The 16024-nt window shown below is 52.0% G+C and overlaps 1 protein-coding gene across 3 annotated transcripts in view; it reads left to right on the forward strand.

Moving 5' to 3' along the window:
- The window catches only part of WHRN (whirlin), an 89133-nt gene extending 86520 nt beyond the window's left edge, over positions 1 to 2613 (forward strand). For 2 of the 3 annotated variants that reach the window (XM_027105096.1, XM_027105097.1), the window contains 3 exons: positions 626 to 807; positions 1328 to 1450; positions 1738 to 2613. In XM_027105096.1, coding sequence (XP_026960897.1) covers positions 626 to 807; positions 1328 to 1450; positions 1738 to 1920 — 488 coding nt within the window. In that variant the 3' untranslated portion in view covers positions 1921 to 2613. The remainder of the gene's footprint in view (positions 1 to 625; positions 808 to 1327; positions 1451 to 1737) is intronic. The other variant, XM_027105098.1, reaches the window with a different exon arrangement.
- The last annotated feature ends 13411 nt before the right edge of the window (positions 2614 to 16024 follow it).

Genomic DNA, 16024 nt, shown 5'->3' on the forward strand with positions numbered 1-16024 from the left:
GAACAAGAACATGGAGGCTCAGAGAGGCTGTGTAAGTCGCCCAGGATTGCACAGCTGGTCAGAGAGGATTCAAACCCCACCTGCCAGACTCCAGAGTGTCTCAATCTCAGGGGCCAAGCCGTTACACACATAGTGAAGCGGCTTCGGTTTGACTGTTAAACGAGAGGGCGTGTGCCCATCACTTAGCTCAGGCCAGGTGGGGTCAGCAGGGGCACAGACCAAGCATGGCAGACCTTCGTTTTTTTTTCCCGAGAAGCCTGGAATTTGATTTTTGTGTGAAATCTCCTAATTCGAGTGTGTTGGCCCCTCGTTAAACATTGACAGCACTGTGAGAGTTAAAAGAAACAAAACAAAACAAAGCAAAACAAAGCCCGTATCTGTGGGCTGGGTTTGCCTCCTAAGCTCTGTTTTAATCATTATGCCAGGGGCAGTCAAAGCGGACGTCCTGGAAGTGGTGGCTTTGGGGCCAGGCCCAGTTGGAAGGGCAGGTCTCAGTAGGTGGGAGGGTGGCAGGGAGTCTCTGCCCAGAGAATCCCCAGCCTTCCAGCCTGCCGCTCAGCTCCTCCAGGAAGCCCTCACCAGCCCCAGCTGTAAACCACGCCTCTCCTCCTGTCCCCACTCCCAGCAGCCTCCACACTCTCCCAGCTCTCGGACAGCGGGCAGACCCTGAGCGAGGACAGTGGCGTGGACGCCGGCGAGGCAGAAGCCAGCGCCCCGGGCCGAGGCAGACAGGTGGTGTCCGCCAAGAGCAGGAGTAGCAAGGAGACGCCTCGGAACGAGAGGACCACCGAGGGGGCCGCCAAACCGGTGAGCGAGGAGCCGGGGGTGCAGAGGGGGAGGGGGAGGCCGGCCCCAGGTGAAGAACAGGACGTCCTGAGCAGGGTTCAACTTGACTAGTAACCACAGGGGAGGTAGTAAGCCCCCCGTCACTGGAGGGGGGGATGTGGGCGTCTGGAAAGACCGCTGTATTCAGAGTCTGAAGGCCCTCCCTTGGCCACTGACACAGACAAGCCAAGTGCTCAAGGTGGGTCTCAAGGACCTTCAAGCTCAGTTCTGACACGATGTGGTGGTGAGGTAGTCAGGCTGCGTTCAGGTCCTGGTGTCACCCCCAGGCAGCCTTGGGCCCGCCCCTTAAGCTCCCGAGCCTCAGAATTAGAGAGCTGAGAACCCCAAGTGCTATGCTTAGTGCTAGCACACCGCAGGCTCCCGACACGGGGCTGGAGTCTGCACCCTGCTGACCCAGAGGCCTGTCACGGCTGGTGCAGCCCCCAGGCCAGGCCTGTCCACCCAGGAGGCCTGTCACTGGTTTCCTTTCTCACACCTTCAGCCTGGACTCCTGGAGCCCACCTCCACCCTGGTCCGCGTGAAGAAAAGTGCAGCCACCCTGGGCATCGCCATCGAGGGCGGCGCCAACACCCGCCAGCCCCTGCCTAGGATCGTCACGATTCAGGTATGTCCCCACGGACCTGCCTGACCGCGTCTCCCTACCCCTGAAGGTCCCCCTCTCAGCATCCCAGGGGTTTGCCATGCCCAGAGATGACCCAGTACCCAAGGGCAGACCCAGGCTCATACCGCCTTTGCTCTCGCTGAGCCACAGTTTTCCTAATCAGGGCAGCGGACACCAGATTGTGGCTACCTGGTTGGCGGTGGCAGGCCTACGCTGGTGGGTGGTCAAGGCCAGGCTGGCCTAGCCCTCAGGCACCCCATGTGCTCATGCCCTGTGTCTCACTCCTGCAGCGAGGCGGCTCAGCCCACAACTGCGGGCAGCTCAAGGTGGGCCACGTGATCCTGGAAGTGAACGGGGTGACGCTTCGGGGCAAGGAGCACCGCGAGGCCGCGCGCATCATCGCAGAGGCCTTCAAGAGCAAGGAGCGTGACTACATCGACTTCCTGGTCACCGAGTTCAATGTGATGCTCTAGGGGCCAAGGCCCGAGGGCCTCCCACCGCTGCCCAGCCCCTGGCCCTGGTCCTTCCTCCCTCTTGGCACTACTGAGCTCCTTCAGGGGCCGGGGCTGCATGGCCAGGGTAGCAGGAAGACATCTCTCCACTCCTTCCTGGCCCACTGGACCAGAACCGGGAAAAAACAGCTGGGCAAGGCAAACAGAAGGTCAGGTCGGGGTCTGGTGCAATGCCCAGTACACAGTAAGCACTCAGTATAAGCATGAGACCTCAGGAAGGGAAGAAACTAAGGGGAAGGGCAGAGCGCCTGTGTCTTCACCTGAGGCCTCCCAGGGCCTGGAACTCTGGGTTGCGTGGAGGCCCTGCTGCTCCCCGGCCAGCTAGGACCTGGCCCATCCCCAGATGCCCGAGCTTTTGTCTGGAGTGAAGTGACGTGAGAATTCGTAGACACAGCCCCCAGCCAGGGCAGCATCTTGCAGGACCTTCAGTGCCACAAATAAGTATCGAGCACCCCCCATTCACACCCCGTTCCTCCTAGCTCCTCATTCTCCATAGTATTTATTATTTATTTCCATCCCACACCCCTGGGTACCCCGGGACCCCAGCTTCCCACCACACCCCTAGCCTATCCCAGAGGCCTTGCAGGTGACCAGCGTCGTCAGTGTATTTATATACAGAGCTTATGACTTTAATTTTTCAATAAAGAGATCTGAACAAGATTAGGACCCAGCGTGCTATGTGCCCTGCCTGTGTGGCTGGCGTTTTGAGTGCTTGACGTGGAGGGGGGATGGTAGGACAGATGGAGTCACCCAGAATATCACATTTTCCCCGCCCCCCTCCGGCTCAATCTGGGTCACACAGCGGGTACGCAGGGGCGCTGGAGCCACAGCCACAGCTTTGGAACACCGTCCTTGAAGGTGATTTACAGGTATTTTTAGCTCAAAATGCACAGGTATATGTAGTTGTTCAACTGTAACGCTGTACCCCTGAAACTTCCATAGTAATATCTTAAGCGCACATTTATGTTATGAGGCAGAATGCACCATGTGCATGAATGTTTTAAAACACAGAGAGGTGGCCTATCTCAGGGCGGGTCCCAGAAACTGACTGAGATGGTGATGTGTGTGCAGGTGATTCATTAAGGAAGTGTGGTGGAGAGTCCAGTATAGCAATGGGGGACTCAGAAGGGAAGGAAAGGAAGCCAAGCAGGATGTGATTACAGGCAAAGTCCTGGGAGGACAGTGGCAGCCTGATCCCACGGGGGACACTGGAGTGTAAGCTTGGCCTAGAGTTGTCCCCACTCAGGGCAAGGGGACAGGGCTTTCAAGTTGTCAGTCTTTGGACAAGGTCTGGGGGGAGAGGGGGGAGGCGGTGAATTCCCAATCACTTCCCACCCTCTATCTGTGCAGACCACGCTGGTCCAGGAGCCAAGGGCAGTGGGTGTTAGAAGCAAAAACCCATGGAGGGAGCGGGGAGGGGAGGGGGCCAAAAAATGTCTGCTACACAGCCCCGCTGCCAGCCCCAGTGCCCATTTCCTTCACCCCCGTCTTTCTGTGGCGCGAGAACACTTTGAGAAGCCCTGCTTTGTCCAGCCCTGCGTCCAGGGGTCTGCCAGAAGTGGGCTGGGGCAGTCGATTCCCCAGACTTGTACCACATCTGGCTCTTAGCTGCTCCTGTCCCCTCCCCAGCTTAAGGAGACCACCTGAGGCCAGAGCCCTGGATTCCGCTGGACCTCTAAAGCAGCCAGTCTCCCCCAAAGCCCCAGCCCCTCCCGTGGGACTCTGTATGCTCCTCTCCAGCCCTAGTACCCCTGCAGGGAATAACCCTCATCCAGCTGCAAGAGGGCTTTGTCAGGCCCCAGATCTCCTGGCATCAGACTCCAACTCCTGTGCGGTCACGGGCAGGTGATTTCATCTTTCTAAACCCTAGTTCCCAATGTAGAAAATGGGTGTGGTTGGCTGAGTAATGGCTCCCAAAGATATCCAGATTTCTGTTGCGTGTGAGTGTTACCTAGATGGCAAAGGGAGATGTGATCAAGGCATTTAGATGGGGAGGTTATCCTGGATTATCTGGGTGGGCCCGATGTAATCACAAGGGTCCTTATCAGAGGAAGGCAGAGGGAGATTTGGCACAGCAGAGGAAAAGGTGTTGTGATGATGGAAGCATAGGTTGGAGGGATGCAGTTCAAAGATGGAGGAAGGGACCATGAGCCCAGGAATACAGGTGGCCATTTATAAAGAAGCTGAAAAAGGCAAGGAAATGGATTCTCCCCGAGCCTGCGGATGGAACCTGCCCTGCCAACACCTCGACTTTAGCAAGGTGAAACTGATTTGGGGCTTCAGCCCTCTCTTTGTAAGAACAAATTAGTGTTGTTTTAAACCATGAACTGGTGGCAATCTGTTACAGTAGCCACAGGAAATAAATACAATGGGGATACTGCTACTTGCTTCTGGTGGAGGCTGGGATGCTGTGTGTGGGCCCAGACTCCAGGCTTGGAGTCAGCCCCAGGGAGACGATTGCAGTTGGGATGCTGGTGAACAAAGGAGCCATCTGACCTCATAAACACCACAGCTTTTCCAGGCCCAAGTCCTTGTGCATCTGTTCTGAATCAAGAGGTTTTCCTCTATTACTGACTTGCTGTGTGAATTTCAGGCCAGTTACTGGCCTGCCCTATGAACTCGTGACTTCCTGTGTCTTATACCAGCCATCTCCCCACTCCATCCAACCCCAGGGGTCAGGGAGCTCCCGGCAGCTGCTGCCCACCCTTCCAAGTTTGTCCTCTGAAAAAAGGACAAGAATGAGTTTCTGGAACTGTTGGTTCTGAAATTCCTGGGTCTGACTCCGGGGCTGTAGGCCATTGGGTATGAGGGTTCCCCTCCCAGTAGAACTTTAAGCTTAAAAAAATTCCTTTGCAAGTGGGCTTAGAAAGGCCAAGTTACTTGCCCCAAGTTGCATACCTTATGAGTGATAGTGGACAAATTTGGACCCACAGCTACTTGAGGTTCACAACGTGAAGCCCCAAGATAAGCATGTGTCCTGTCCTGTTGCCTTTGAAGGGACCTAAAACAATGCCCTAAGGCAGCTTGGTTATTGGGAGAGGGAGGGGCCAGAGGTCCACCTGGCCACAACATCTTTACTCATAATGCCTGAGCTGGGGGCAGGCAGAAGGTATGACTAGACAGTTTCAGGGTCTGCGGCTAGATGGAGAAGACGGAAGAGGGCAAGTTTTTGGTTTGCAATAGGGCCTGCCCAAGCAAGTGCTGAGTTGGCCTTCAAATCACTTGGCACCCTCTCTGCTTGGAAGAAAGCAGGGTGAGGGATGGAGTAGACCACTGTGAGGATCGTAAGGACAGAGAACAAGGCACACCTCAAAGAGTCCATACCTCAGAGTCTGACATTTGGACTCAAATTCTACATCCACTACTTCCTGGCTGTGTGATCTTGGGCAAGTCACTTAACTTCTCTGAGCCTCAGATTTCTCATCTTTTTTTTTTTATCACCGTATTTATCTATTTTTATTTTTTTTTAATTGAAGTATAGTTGATTTACAATGTTGGGTTAGTTTCAGGTATACAGCAAAGTGCTTCAGTTATGTAAACATATATATATACTCTTTTTCAGATTCTTTTTTATTACAAGATTGAATATAGTTCCCTGTGCTATACAGTAGGTCCTTGTTGTTTATTTTATAGATAGTGGTGTGTATCTGTTACTCCCAAACTCCTAATTTATCCCTGCCCCCCCTTTCCTCTTTGGTAACCATAAGTTTGTTTTCAATGTCTATGAAATGTCTATTTCTGTTTTGTAGATAAGTTCATTTGTATCATTTTTTGTAATTGGAGTAAAATTGCTTTACAATGTTGTGTTAGTTTCTGCTGTACAATGAAGTGAATCAGCTATATGTGTACATATATCCCCTCCCTCTTGGACCTCTTTCCCCCACTTCCCCCCAATCTAGGTCATCACAGAGCACCAAACTGAGCTCCCTGTGCTATACAGCAAGTTCCCACTAGCTATCTGTTTTACACACGGTAGTGTTTATGTCAAACCTAATCTCCCAGTTCGTCCCACCCTCCCCTTCCCCCCCACGAGTCCACATGTCCGTTCTCTATGTCTATGTCTCTATTCCTGCCCTACAAATAGGTTCATCTGTACCATTTTTCTAGATTCCACATATATGTGTTAATATACGATATTTATTTTTCTCTTTCTGGTTTACTTCACTCTGTATGACAGACTCTAGGTCCATCCACATCTCTACAAATGACCCAATTTCGTTCCTTTTTGCAAATGAAGCAACGGACAAAGGATTAATCTCCAACATATACAAGCAGCTCATGGAGCTCAATATCAAAAAAACAACCCATTAAAAAAAATGGGGGGCTTCCCTGGTGGCACAGTGGTTGAGAGTCCGCCTGCCGATGCAGGGGACACAGGTTCGTGCCCTGGTCTGGGAAGATCCCACATGCCGCGGAGCGGCTGGGCCCGTGAGCCATGGCCACTGAGCCTGCACGTCTGGAGCCTGTGCTCCGCAACGGGAGAGGCCACAGCAGTGAGAGGCCCGCGTACTGCAAAAAAAAAAAAAAAAAAATGGGGGGAAGACCTAAATAGACATTTCACCAAAGAGGACATACAGATGGCCAAGAGGCATATGAAAAGATGCCCAGCATCACTAATTATTAGAGAAATGCAAAACAAAACTACAGCGAGGTATCACCTCACACTGGTCAGAATGGCCATCATCAAAAATCTACAGACAGGGCTTCCCTGGTGGCACAGTGGTTAAGAACCTGCCTACCAATGCAAGGGACACGGGTTCAAGCCCTGGCCAGGGAAGATCCCACATGCCGCAGAGCTACTGAGCCCACGTGCCACAACTACTGAAGCCCGCGCACCTAGAGCCCGTGCTCTGCAACAAGCAGAGAAGCCACAACAATGAGAAGCCTGTGCACCGCAAGGAAGAGTAGTCCCCGCTCACTGCACACAGCAGTGAGCCTGCACAGCAGAGAAAGCCTGTACACAGCGACGAAGACCCAACACAGCCAAAAATAAAAACAAATAAATAAATAAATATATTTTTAAAAATCTACAAACAATAAACGCTGGAGAGTGTGTGGGTGTGTAGGGACCCAGTGGCAACCTGGGGAACTGGGAAGAGCTTTCTGCCACGAGGAAAGAGAACTGGGCTGCAACACAGCTGGATGCCAGACCTTGGGCAAGTCACTTCCTGTCTTTGGGCCTATTCCACCCCCTCCCTTCTGTGAAATAGGATTGGTCCAGGAGCCCTTTAAATTAGTGTCATTGATTTATTTCTTATAGGCCTGGTGCTATTTATTTACTCCCCTCAGCAATCCTGTGAGGTCAGAGTTAAGAATCCCATTTACCTGAAGTTCAGTGGCAGCCACTGGCAGAACTAGGGCGAGAGCCTAGGCCAGCCTGACGCCTTACACTGCCACCCTTCACGGTGCGCTTTCACTGAACAATGGTTTATTTCTGTGCTGTTCTCACTGCAGGACCTAGGGCAAGTTCTCATCTCTCTCCAGGCCTGCGTTTGCCCACTTTTCTAATGATGGTTTTGAGAATACACTTGGCGGGTAGTGATAATACCCACTTACCTTTTACGAGAGGATACAGCATAGTAAGAGTTTACAACAGTGCCTGACATGTAACTGCTCCAGAAAAGTTTATTACTATTGTTATGAAGCAGTAGTTTCGGCTATCAAAGTTTATGGTTTCTCCCTCACTGTGGCTCTGTGCGACCCTGCACAAATGTCGTAACTCCAGGCCTCCCGTCTGCCACTGGGCGCGTTCCAGAAGGACACGCAATCTCCCAGATTTGAGATTTTCAGTCCTGGAGCCTGGATCTACGTCCGAACCCCTGGGGGCGGGACGTGGGCTGTCGCCTTTCTGCGATTGGTGGAGCTTCCAGAGGCCCCGCCTCCCAGGGCCTCGCCCTGGCCGTCACAGGCCGGCCTCCGGGATTATGCAAAATATCGCCGCCCCGCCCCGCGCCCGGATTGGAGGCCTTTGTTTGCCGCTCAACTCCGGGAAACCACCCGCGCGCCGTGGCGGCCAGCAGGTGAGATGCGGGGAGGGGTTCGCGGTGGGTCAGGGGCGGGTCCTGGCCCCTCGCAGGGTCTCAGTTTCTCTGTCGGCGGAATGGGGAGGGAGAGTGGACAGCATGGGTGGGCTCCGATCCACAGGGACTGCGCAGCTTTCGGCCTCTCCCACGTGGAAACCCCTGAGCACGGGAAGGAGACGGATCGCCGCCCCGGGAATAGGAGGGAGCCCTGGACGGGCTATCAGGGTCTGAGTCCAAACGCTGCCGGCCTATGGGTTGCGCAGTCTCTACTCTCTGGCCTCAGTTTCCACCTCCGCGCAATGGGGGAGTTGGCTGTCTCTCTCTCTCTCTCTCTCTCCCTCTCTCTCTCTCTCTCTCTCTCCCTCTCTCTCTCTCTTTCTCTCTCTCCAGCTGGGGCTGGTCACCGGGAGGGGAGGGGTCCCGAGGGAATCCGGAGGTGATCCTTGGCTGGGCCTCGGGCTGTGTTTGGGTTGGAGGTGTGGCCCGGGTAGCTGTGGTTTCAGGGGAGGTGGCACTTCTCTGTCGTGGGATTTGTGTGATATTCGCTCACCCGGCAACAACCTGCGTAGCCTGACAACTCGGAGCCGTGAGCCCTCCCCGGACGCCTAACGCAAGTTTCTTTTCATCTTTTTGGCAGGGGTACGGAGGTAGAGCAAGGGCCAGCATGAGGGTGGGCAGCTCCGACAGTGGTAGGAACTGGAACGAACTGCAGGAATAAGGCCAGCCTTTCTTGGTACGAAGATGGGGAGACTAAGGCCCAAAGAGGGTCTGAGACTTGCCCAGGGGCGCGCAGCGGGGCGGCCGCCGAGCTGGCCTCTCCCCTGTGTGATGGGTCTGGCACAGGCAGAGCCAGAGCCTTCTTGCTGCGTGACTTTGGACAAGACTCTTCCCTGTTCCTTTCCCTGGCTTTTGTTGAAAGAAATGACAGGTTGGAGCGGATCATTACCTACGTTTGGAAAGCTTCTGCTTCTCAGTAAAAGTTGGAAAGGAAAATTGCTGATAACAAACCTGGGCTGTTTTGGAGCTGAGAAGAGAAGCTGAGATTGGCTGCAGTGAAAAGAGACATTGTTTCTGCCCTCTAGAACAGAAGGAGAGGAAATGACTGAAACTGAAGCATGAAGGACTGAGGTTAGATACGTATAGGGACTTCCACAGAGAAATTTCGAGGCACCTCCTTTGGAGTTGGTGGGTTTTATTGTTTGGCTGTTGGTTTTGTCTTGTCAAGAAACAGAATTTCTACGTATCCATTTGATGGGGCCTAAGTCTGGCTTACTTACCAATAGGGGATGGACCCCATGGTCTTTGGAGGATTATTTGGGTTTGTTCCCAAGGGCGGTCTCAGTTCTTCAGAAAGAGGGAGAAGGTGTCCATGTGAGGACTTTAGGCAAAGACCCAAAGTCCAGTGGTTTGCATTTGAAACATGTGATTTGGGTTGTTTCTTGCAAGGGGGTTTCATCAGCTCTCATCAGCCTGCAGAGTCCGCCAGAAGTGCCAGGGTTTCCAGAGAGACTGGGAATGGTCCCGGCACTGTGGCTGTCATGCTGAGAGGGTGTTTTGGAAACTGGTGCACACGAAGGACATTTCAATTTACCCCCATGAAATGGAGAAGAAAGACTATTTTTTAAGCATCCTGCTGAGTCACCAGCTGAATTTCGAGTCCTTTTTATGTTTCCTCGGTCCAGGAGGTGGGACAGATCTGGAGGCTGAGAGTTAGAAGAACTTGGATTGAATCCTCAGCCTGGCTTCAGTTCTGAGTGCCTCAGTTTTCCCCTCTGTACAATGGGAATGGTAATGCCACTTTAAGGCTCAAGTGAGGTGGCATCATAGAAAGTTTTGAGGCTACATTTTAAGTTTGGAGATGAGGAAACTGAGGCCCACAGAAAGGAAGGCATAACAACAATAATACCGTTGATAATAATAGCTAATGGTTATGGAATGCTATATTCCAGCCACTATGCCAGGGGTTTTACTGCATCGAGTGAGGTCTGGGAGGGCAGGAGCTCTTGTCCATCTTGTCCCCAGTCACCCTCCCCGTGCCTAGTACAGAGCCCTACACATAGTAGGTAGTCAGTACATTGTTGTTGATCACCTAGTATTCACATCATTGCCATAAGATGGGTGCTATTGTTGTTTTCATTTTACAAATGAGAAACTTGAGATTCAGAGAGGTTAAGTCACTCATCTGAGGTCACACAGCTCTTCACTGGGATTAGTCGGTTATTACTTTGGGATTTGCAGGGGTGTGTCATCTGGTGAGAGCTGATTGTGTGCATCTCTTCCCAAGGCTGTGTTCAGTGATATTGGTAGCTTGAAACTACCAATAAGGGTAGTTTACATTATAGAAATTAGTAAATGCCACATTCAGAGCTTTTTCTTTTTCTTCCTTTCTCCCTTCCTACCTTCCTTCCTTCCTTTCTTTGTCTCCCTCTCTCTCTCTTTCTTTCTCTCTTTCTTTTTTCTAATAAGAGAGCTGCATGTGAAGGGTGTTGGCTGATGGAAGACGAGCCTTGCTCTGCATGGCAGCCAGAAGTTGGAGGGTTCCTGGTGGTACAGGAAGACCAAAGGGAGCCAGGCCAAAAGGCCTGCACCCCACTACAGCTCCCCTGAAGTGTGGGATTTTGGAAGGAAACTTTTATGAGATGAGGCTCCTAGTCTGTGGTGTGAGTTGTGTAATGCAGCAGCTCTCTGACTTGGGAACAGGTTGTTGAATTCCAGGCCAAAATGTTTAGCCTTTAACGTGAAAGTGACAACAGCCCAATTTGATGGTCTTTAAGCAGGGAAAGGCTTGGTCAGAATGATGCTCTGAGGTTTATCCAGCAGCATGTCCTGAAGGGATTGGAGGATGAGTTGGGGGCATGGTGGCCGGGAAGAGGCCCCGGTTGATCAGGGGAGCCAGGAGGAGACTAACAGCACCCCTGATTTTCTGAGCACCTCCTGTGTGCTAAGACTGGTAAACACTATCCCATTAGTTTACAAGCGTGTCCCTGAGGACAGTGTTACCCTCAGTCTGTAGATGAGGATATAGAACATATGTTAGGAAACATATCTAAGGTCAGAACCACCAGATTTGGACCCAGGCCTCTCTGCCCCCAAACCCTCACATTTTTGCTTTCTCAGTCCCTCCTCCATTCCAGCCTACAGTCCCATATTGGCTCTGATCTTCCTTGCCAAGTGTCAGCCAAACTCCAGCTCGGCTGCAGAGAGAGACCCCCTGCTCTCAGCGGTGGTCTTGTACCAGCCCCCTGGATCCTTGCCAGCATTCCTCCCACCCCCTACTCCAAGCTGAGCCTATTGTGGGGGAGGGGCCAGTGAGCAAAGCCAGAGTTGGATGCCCAGCTGTGAGTCTTCTCAGTCTTGGGACCACAGCCAAGGACCAAGGACCGGGAGGGACCTCAGGGTTCAGGAGGCTGCACTCAGCCCCCCACCCCCTAATCAGGGATTCATTCCAAGGGTAATGCTTTACTTGTGGGTGCAGATCCACCTCTGCCCCTAATGTGCTGTGTGACTTTGGGCAAATTGTGTAATGTCTCTGGGCCTTTTCTCATCTGTTAAATGCCCGATTATGAGGCTCCAATCAGATAACACATGCCGTGTCCCAAGATGTTAAGAGTGGCTAAGGCAGGGATTGCTTCCTTTCCTTTTTTGTGATCTTCACATAATCCTACATGTTGTATAATGGCTATATGTGCCGTGTGAAAAAACACATGGTGTCAGAGTCTAAAAAGAGGAAGAGAGAAGTTGTGGGATGGGGATACGGAATGTCACAGAATGTCAGAGCTGCCAAGGCCCTCAAAGAGCCCAGCCACTCTTCCCAGCTTTCATAGGCGGGAAACCGAGGAGGGCCAGGCCCTAGGTCTCATCAGAACGAAGCCCTGCACAGGCGTGCAGCAGTCCTTTTGTTCGTCTTGCTTCGTTCTTTCAAGATAGTAAATGTTCATTTTCCTCTTATTTTTTTTTTGTTTTTTTTTTTTTTTTTGCGGTACGCGGGCCTCTCACTGTTGTGGCCTCTCCCGCTGCGGAGCACAGGCTCCGGACGCGCAGGCCCAGCGGCCATGGCTCACGGGCCCAGCCGCTCCGCGGCACGTGGGATCCTCCCGGACCGGGGCACGAACCCGCGTCTCCTGCATCGGCAGGCGGACTCTCAACCACTGCGCCACCAGGGAAGCCCCATTTTCCTCTTATTTTTAAAACAACTGTTATTTTTAGAAAACACACATAAGGAAAAAGAGTAAACTTGCCTTAGTTTTCTACCTAATAATAATTATTGTAAACATTTTGGAGGAACTCTCTCTCTTTTTTCCTTCCTCTTTCCCTTCTCTTCCTCCACGTTTTACTGTGTTTTTCTTTAACGGACTCACACTAGATACACATTATTTTATAACTGGCTTGTTCACTTAACATATCACAATTTTTTATATCACTTTGTTGTCTTCTACAGTATGACTGTTAATCACTGCATTAATATTCCTTTGAGAGGAAATATCATCATTTATTTTAATGATCCTCTGTTATTGGACATTGAGGTTGTTTCCAACTTTTCCACCTACTGTAAGATTCAGTCGCAAAGTGATTAAGATCGTAGTGTCTGGTTTCAGACAGCCTGATTCAAACCCAGCTTACTCTCCTGTGAAATGGGCATAATAACTCCTACCTCCTTGGATTGGTATGAGGATTAAACAATGAGTTTCTCATCTATAGAAGGGCCTTTACAGAATAGGCGCACAATAAAGTTTCGCTGTTAGCAACGCGTTCCCTTCACATGCATGTTGTTTTTGGTTCTTTCCATGGAACATAAATTTGAGAGTGTGGGTGCGTATGTGTGCGAGTGTGTGAGCACGAGTGTGTTTTCCTCAATATGACCACACCCTCCTCATAACCCATGTTTCAGTTGGCTGAGGAAGGCCTGTTTCCTCCCCTCCTTAATGATTCAAGGTGGAGACACAGTTTCTAGCTGGGTCAGTGACCCCCAGACCTGGTTTGGGGGCCGCAGGGAGGAGAATCACTGGGATATGGAAGCATTCCTCTCCACTTGGTTGGGAGGGCTGGCCATCCCCTTTTGTGTAAAGGACTCAAAGCTTGAGCTGTGGTTGATATTAGGAGAGCCAGGAAAATTAAACTCAGTCCTTCAGGGAGCAGGCCATATGGGCGTTTCATGAACATGGCCAAAGTCATTTATTCATGGGCTCTGTGCCAGTTGGGCACTGGCCAGGGCTTTAGGTACATAGCCTCATTGACCAAGGATCCTGTAAAGCCCCATTTTACAGATGAGGAATCTGGAGTACAGAGAGGTTAAGTGACTTGCCTAAGGCCACACAGCTTTCAAGAGAGAACCTGGAGGCCTCTGATTATTCACAAAGCCCATGTACCCTGAACACCTGCTCCCCGCAGCCTCCCATCAGCACAGTGTTTCTGCCTGTGTGGGCAAGTGGAATCAAGAACCCAGGAGATTTTATGCTAGAAGGTCACTTCTGATAACCTCAGAGAGAATCTCATTAAGCCTCAAGGCTCCAAAGCTACGAGAGGGAAAAGCTTTTGTCCAGCATCACTCAGGCTGGAACTTGGGTCTCCACTTCCCAAGCCAGGCTTCCGCAGGTTCTTCTGGGTTCACTCCTGAAATCCTCCCCTGCTTCCTCACCCCCACATCCCCGTGGATTTTAACTATGGGGGTAAATTCAGCAACCTGGGCAGGAAGGAGTGGGTGACCTTGGGATGGGTTTTCATTTCTTCCCCAGGGAAGGGAGATATCAGGAGCTCAAGGAGGGGCAGAGGGTGAAATAACAGCCTTCAGCCCCCATGAATCCTGAAGTCGCCAGCCCCTGGTTTCCCCCAGGATGGCTGAGAAGCCTGGTGGCTCCACTGTACCCCCTGGACCTCAGGACATCGTGTGAAGGAGTGACTGTCCAGGGCTCATCACATCAGCAAGCAATGCCCATCCCAGTCCTGGCCTGGGAAGACTTTAAGAAAGAGATTCACCTTCCCCACTTAGGAGGGGCTTCAGAATGACAGTGGAGGGAGGGTATCAGGGAGGGTGGGCAGTGGGAAAGTGGGTGAGAAATGGCCACCGCGGTGTTAGAGCATCATGACCCAGGGGCTGGGGGAACAAATGGCCGAGGGCTTACTGGGCTCCTGTGGTGAGGACTGGCTGGCTTGTGCAGCCGCGGCGCTCCAGGCCTGCTTCTGATGGAAGCACTCAAGCCCTGGCAGTAGGGGCCAAGGTGTTTTGTTTGCTCTTTTGTTGCTCCCGGGTGACCAGGAACTAATCTCTTCCCCATCTGTGGGACTCAGTTTGCTGACCCATACAATGGAATCATACCCCTGTCCTGCCTGCTTCCCAAAGTGATTCTCAAGCATCTAGTGCTGTGAAGGATGAGAAAGCACTTTAGAAAACTGAAAGGCTCTGTGAGGAGCCAGAGTCTCCTTATGAAGTCAGAACATTGGCTTAGTGAATTGCAATTTGTTGGTAATAAACTCCACTCCTGATTTTCTGGTGCCCAGTTTATTAATAATCTCCATGCATGGTCGTTAAAAGACTCGGGTCTTTTTGTGTCTGAATGTACAGCAGCACTCACAAGCTTTGTGACTAGGGGCAAGTTGCTGCAGCTCTCGGGGCCTCTGTTTACCTACCTGTAAAATGGGGATGTCACATCACCCTCACTGGATTGATGTGAGGGCCACAACCCAGGCTGGGGTGACTGGCTAGATTCAGTAGATCATCCAGCATGTGTTCACTGTGCTTCTCCTGTGTGTCAGGGCCTGTGCTGGGCACGGGGATGTAATGGTGCACTTCACAGAGCTCCCAGTGGTCAGGCAGACAGACCTGACATCTAATTCCAAATGGCAAGTCCCTGAGGAGGGCACATGGGGCTGGGATCTGCAAGCTGCCTGCAAGTTAGCAGGGAGAAGAATTGGGGTTGGGTGATGAGGGCGAGCACCGGGTGTTTGTCCCAGGGACACCAAGGAGCCCCGTATTGCCCGAGCACGCTGAGGGCCAAGAGACCGGAGCGGCGGCCAGGGTGTGGAGTTTCATCTTCTTTCTTAGAGCAGTGGGCAACTAGCAGAGTGTTTTAAGCACAGAAGGGCCGTGTTTGGACACTTGCATTTTGGAAAGAACCCTGGTGCAGTGTGAGGAATGGATTGGAGGGACCTCAGAGCTTTCCAGGAGAGGCCATTGCAGAAGGCCACGTGGGGATGCAGAGATGGGATGGATTCTGGTGAGATTTCGGAAATAAAATCAATAGGAGTTGATGATGGATTGGTTTGGGGATGTGAGGGAGAGGGGAGTATCCAGGATGACGGTCGGTTCTGGCCTGTGCCCTTGAGTGAAAGATGGGCCAAGCTTCGTGGGGAAGGGTGGGTTTGAGGGTAGCAATATAACGAATAAGCTCAATTTGGTTAAGTATTGATAGAATTTGGCCATGGGTGGAGATGGGGTGCCGTCAGGGGGTACCACACGAGCCAAGGCAAGGAGGAGGGTTGGTAAGAAGTGGGTGTCAAGGAGGTAGAACAGAGTGCACAGAAGGCTGTTTCCCTTGGGGTTTGGCGGCTGCCCCTAAGTTGGGTTCGGGGTTATCCAGGGGCCATGGGGCGTGCCTGGCATCAGCAGCCACATGACATTGATGGCAGTGCTGCCTGGGTTAATGGCCAGGGAGGGAGGGTGAGTGAGTGACGGGGTGTCAGGGGAGCCCGCCCCTCACACAATGGCCCACATGGACACCAGAGCTGGCAGGGAGGGGCCTCATTAGGGTCTGGCTCTGTTGCACGTTTGGCTGGGCTGCGGGTAGAGTCCCACCACCCAGATGAGGGTAAAAGGCAGGGAAGGGGATGGGGTGATAACTGGGATGAGGGCCACCGGTTCTACCTTTGCCAGATACTCACAAACTGACCTTGGGAGTATTAATTTATTCATTCATTCATTCGTTTGTATTCCAGACCCCCAGCTCTGTACTTTGTAAGTGTTACCTCTTTGGATCTTGGCAGCAGTGCTGTGGGGTGGCTACTCTTCTTATCCCTGTTATAGAAATGAAGAAACTGAGGCTTGGAGA

The sequence above is a fragment of the Aethalodelphis obliquidens genome, unplaced genomic scaffold (genome assembly GCF_003676395.1).
Source record: "Aethalodelphis obliquidens isolate GAN/ISIS:26980383/991018 unplaced genomic scaffold, ASM367639v1 scaffold7, whole genome shotgun sequence".
Classification (NCBI taxonomy): Eukaryota; Metazoa; Chordata; class Mammalia; order Artiodactyla; family Delphinidae; genus Aethalodelphis; species Aethalodelphis obliquidens.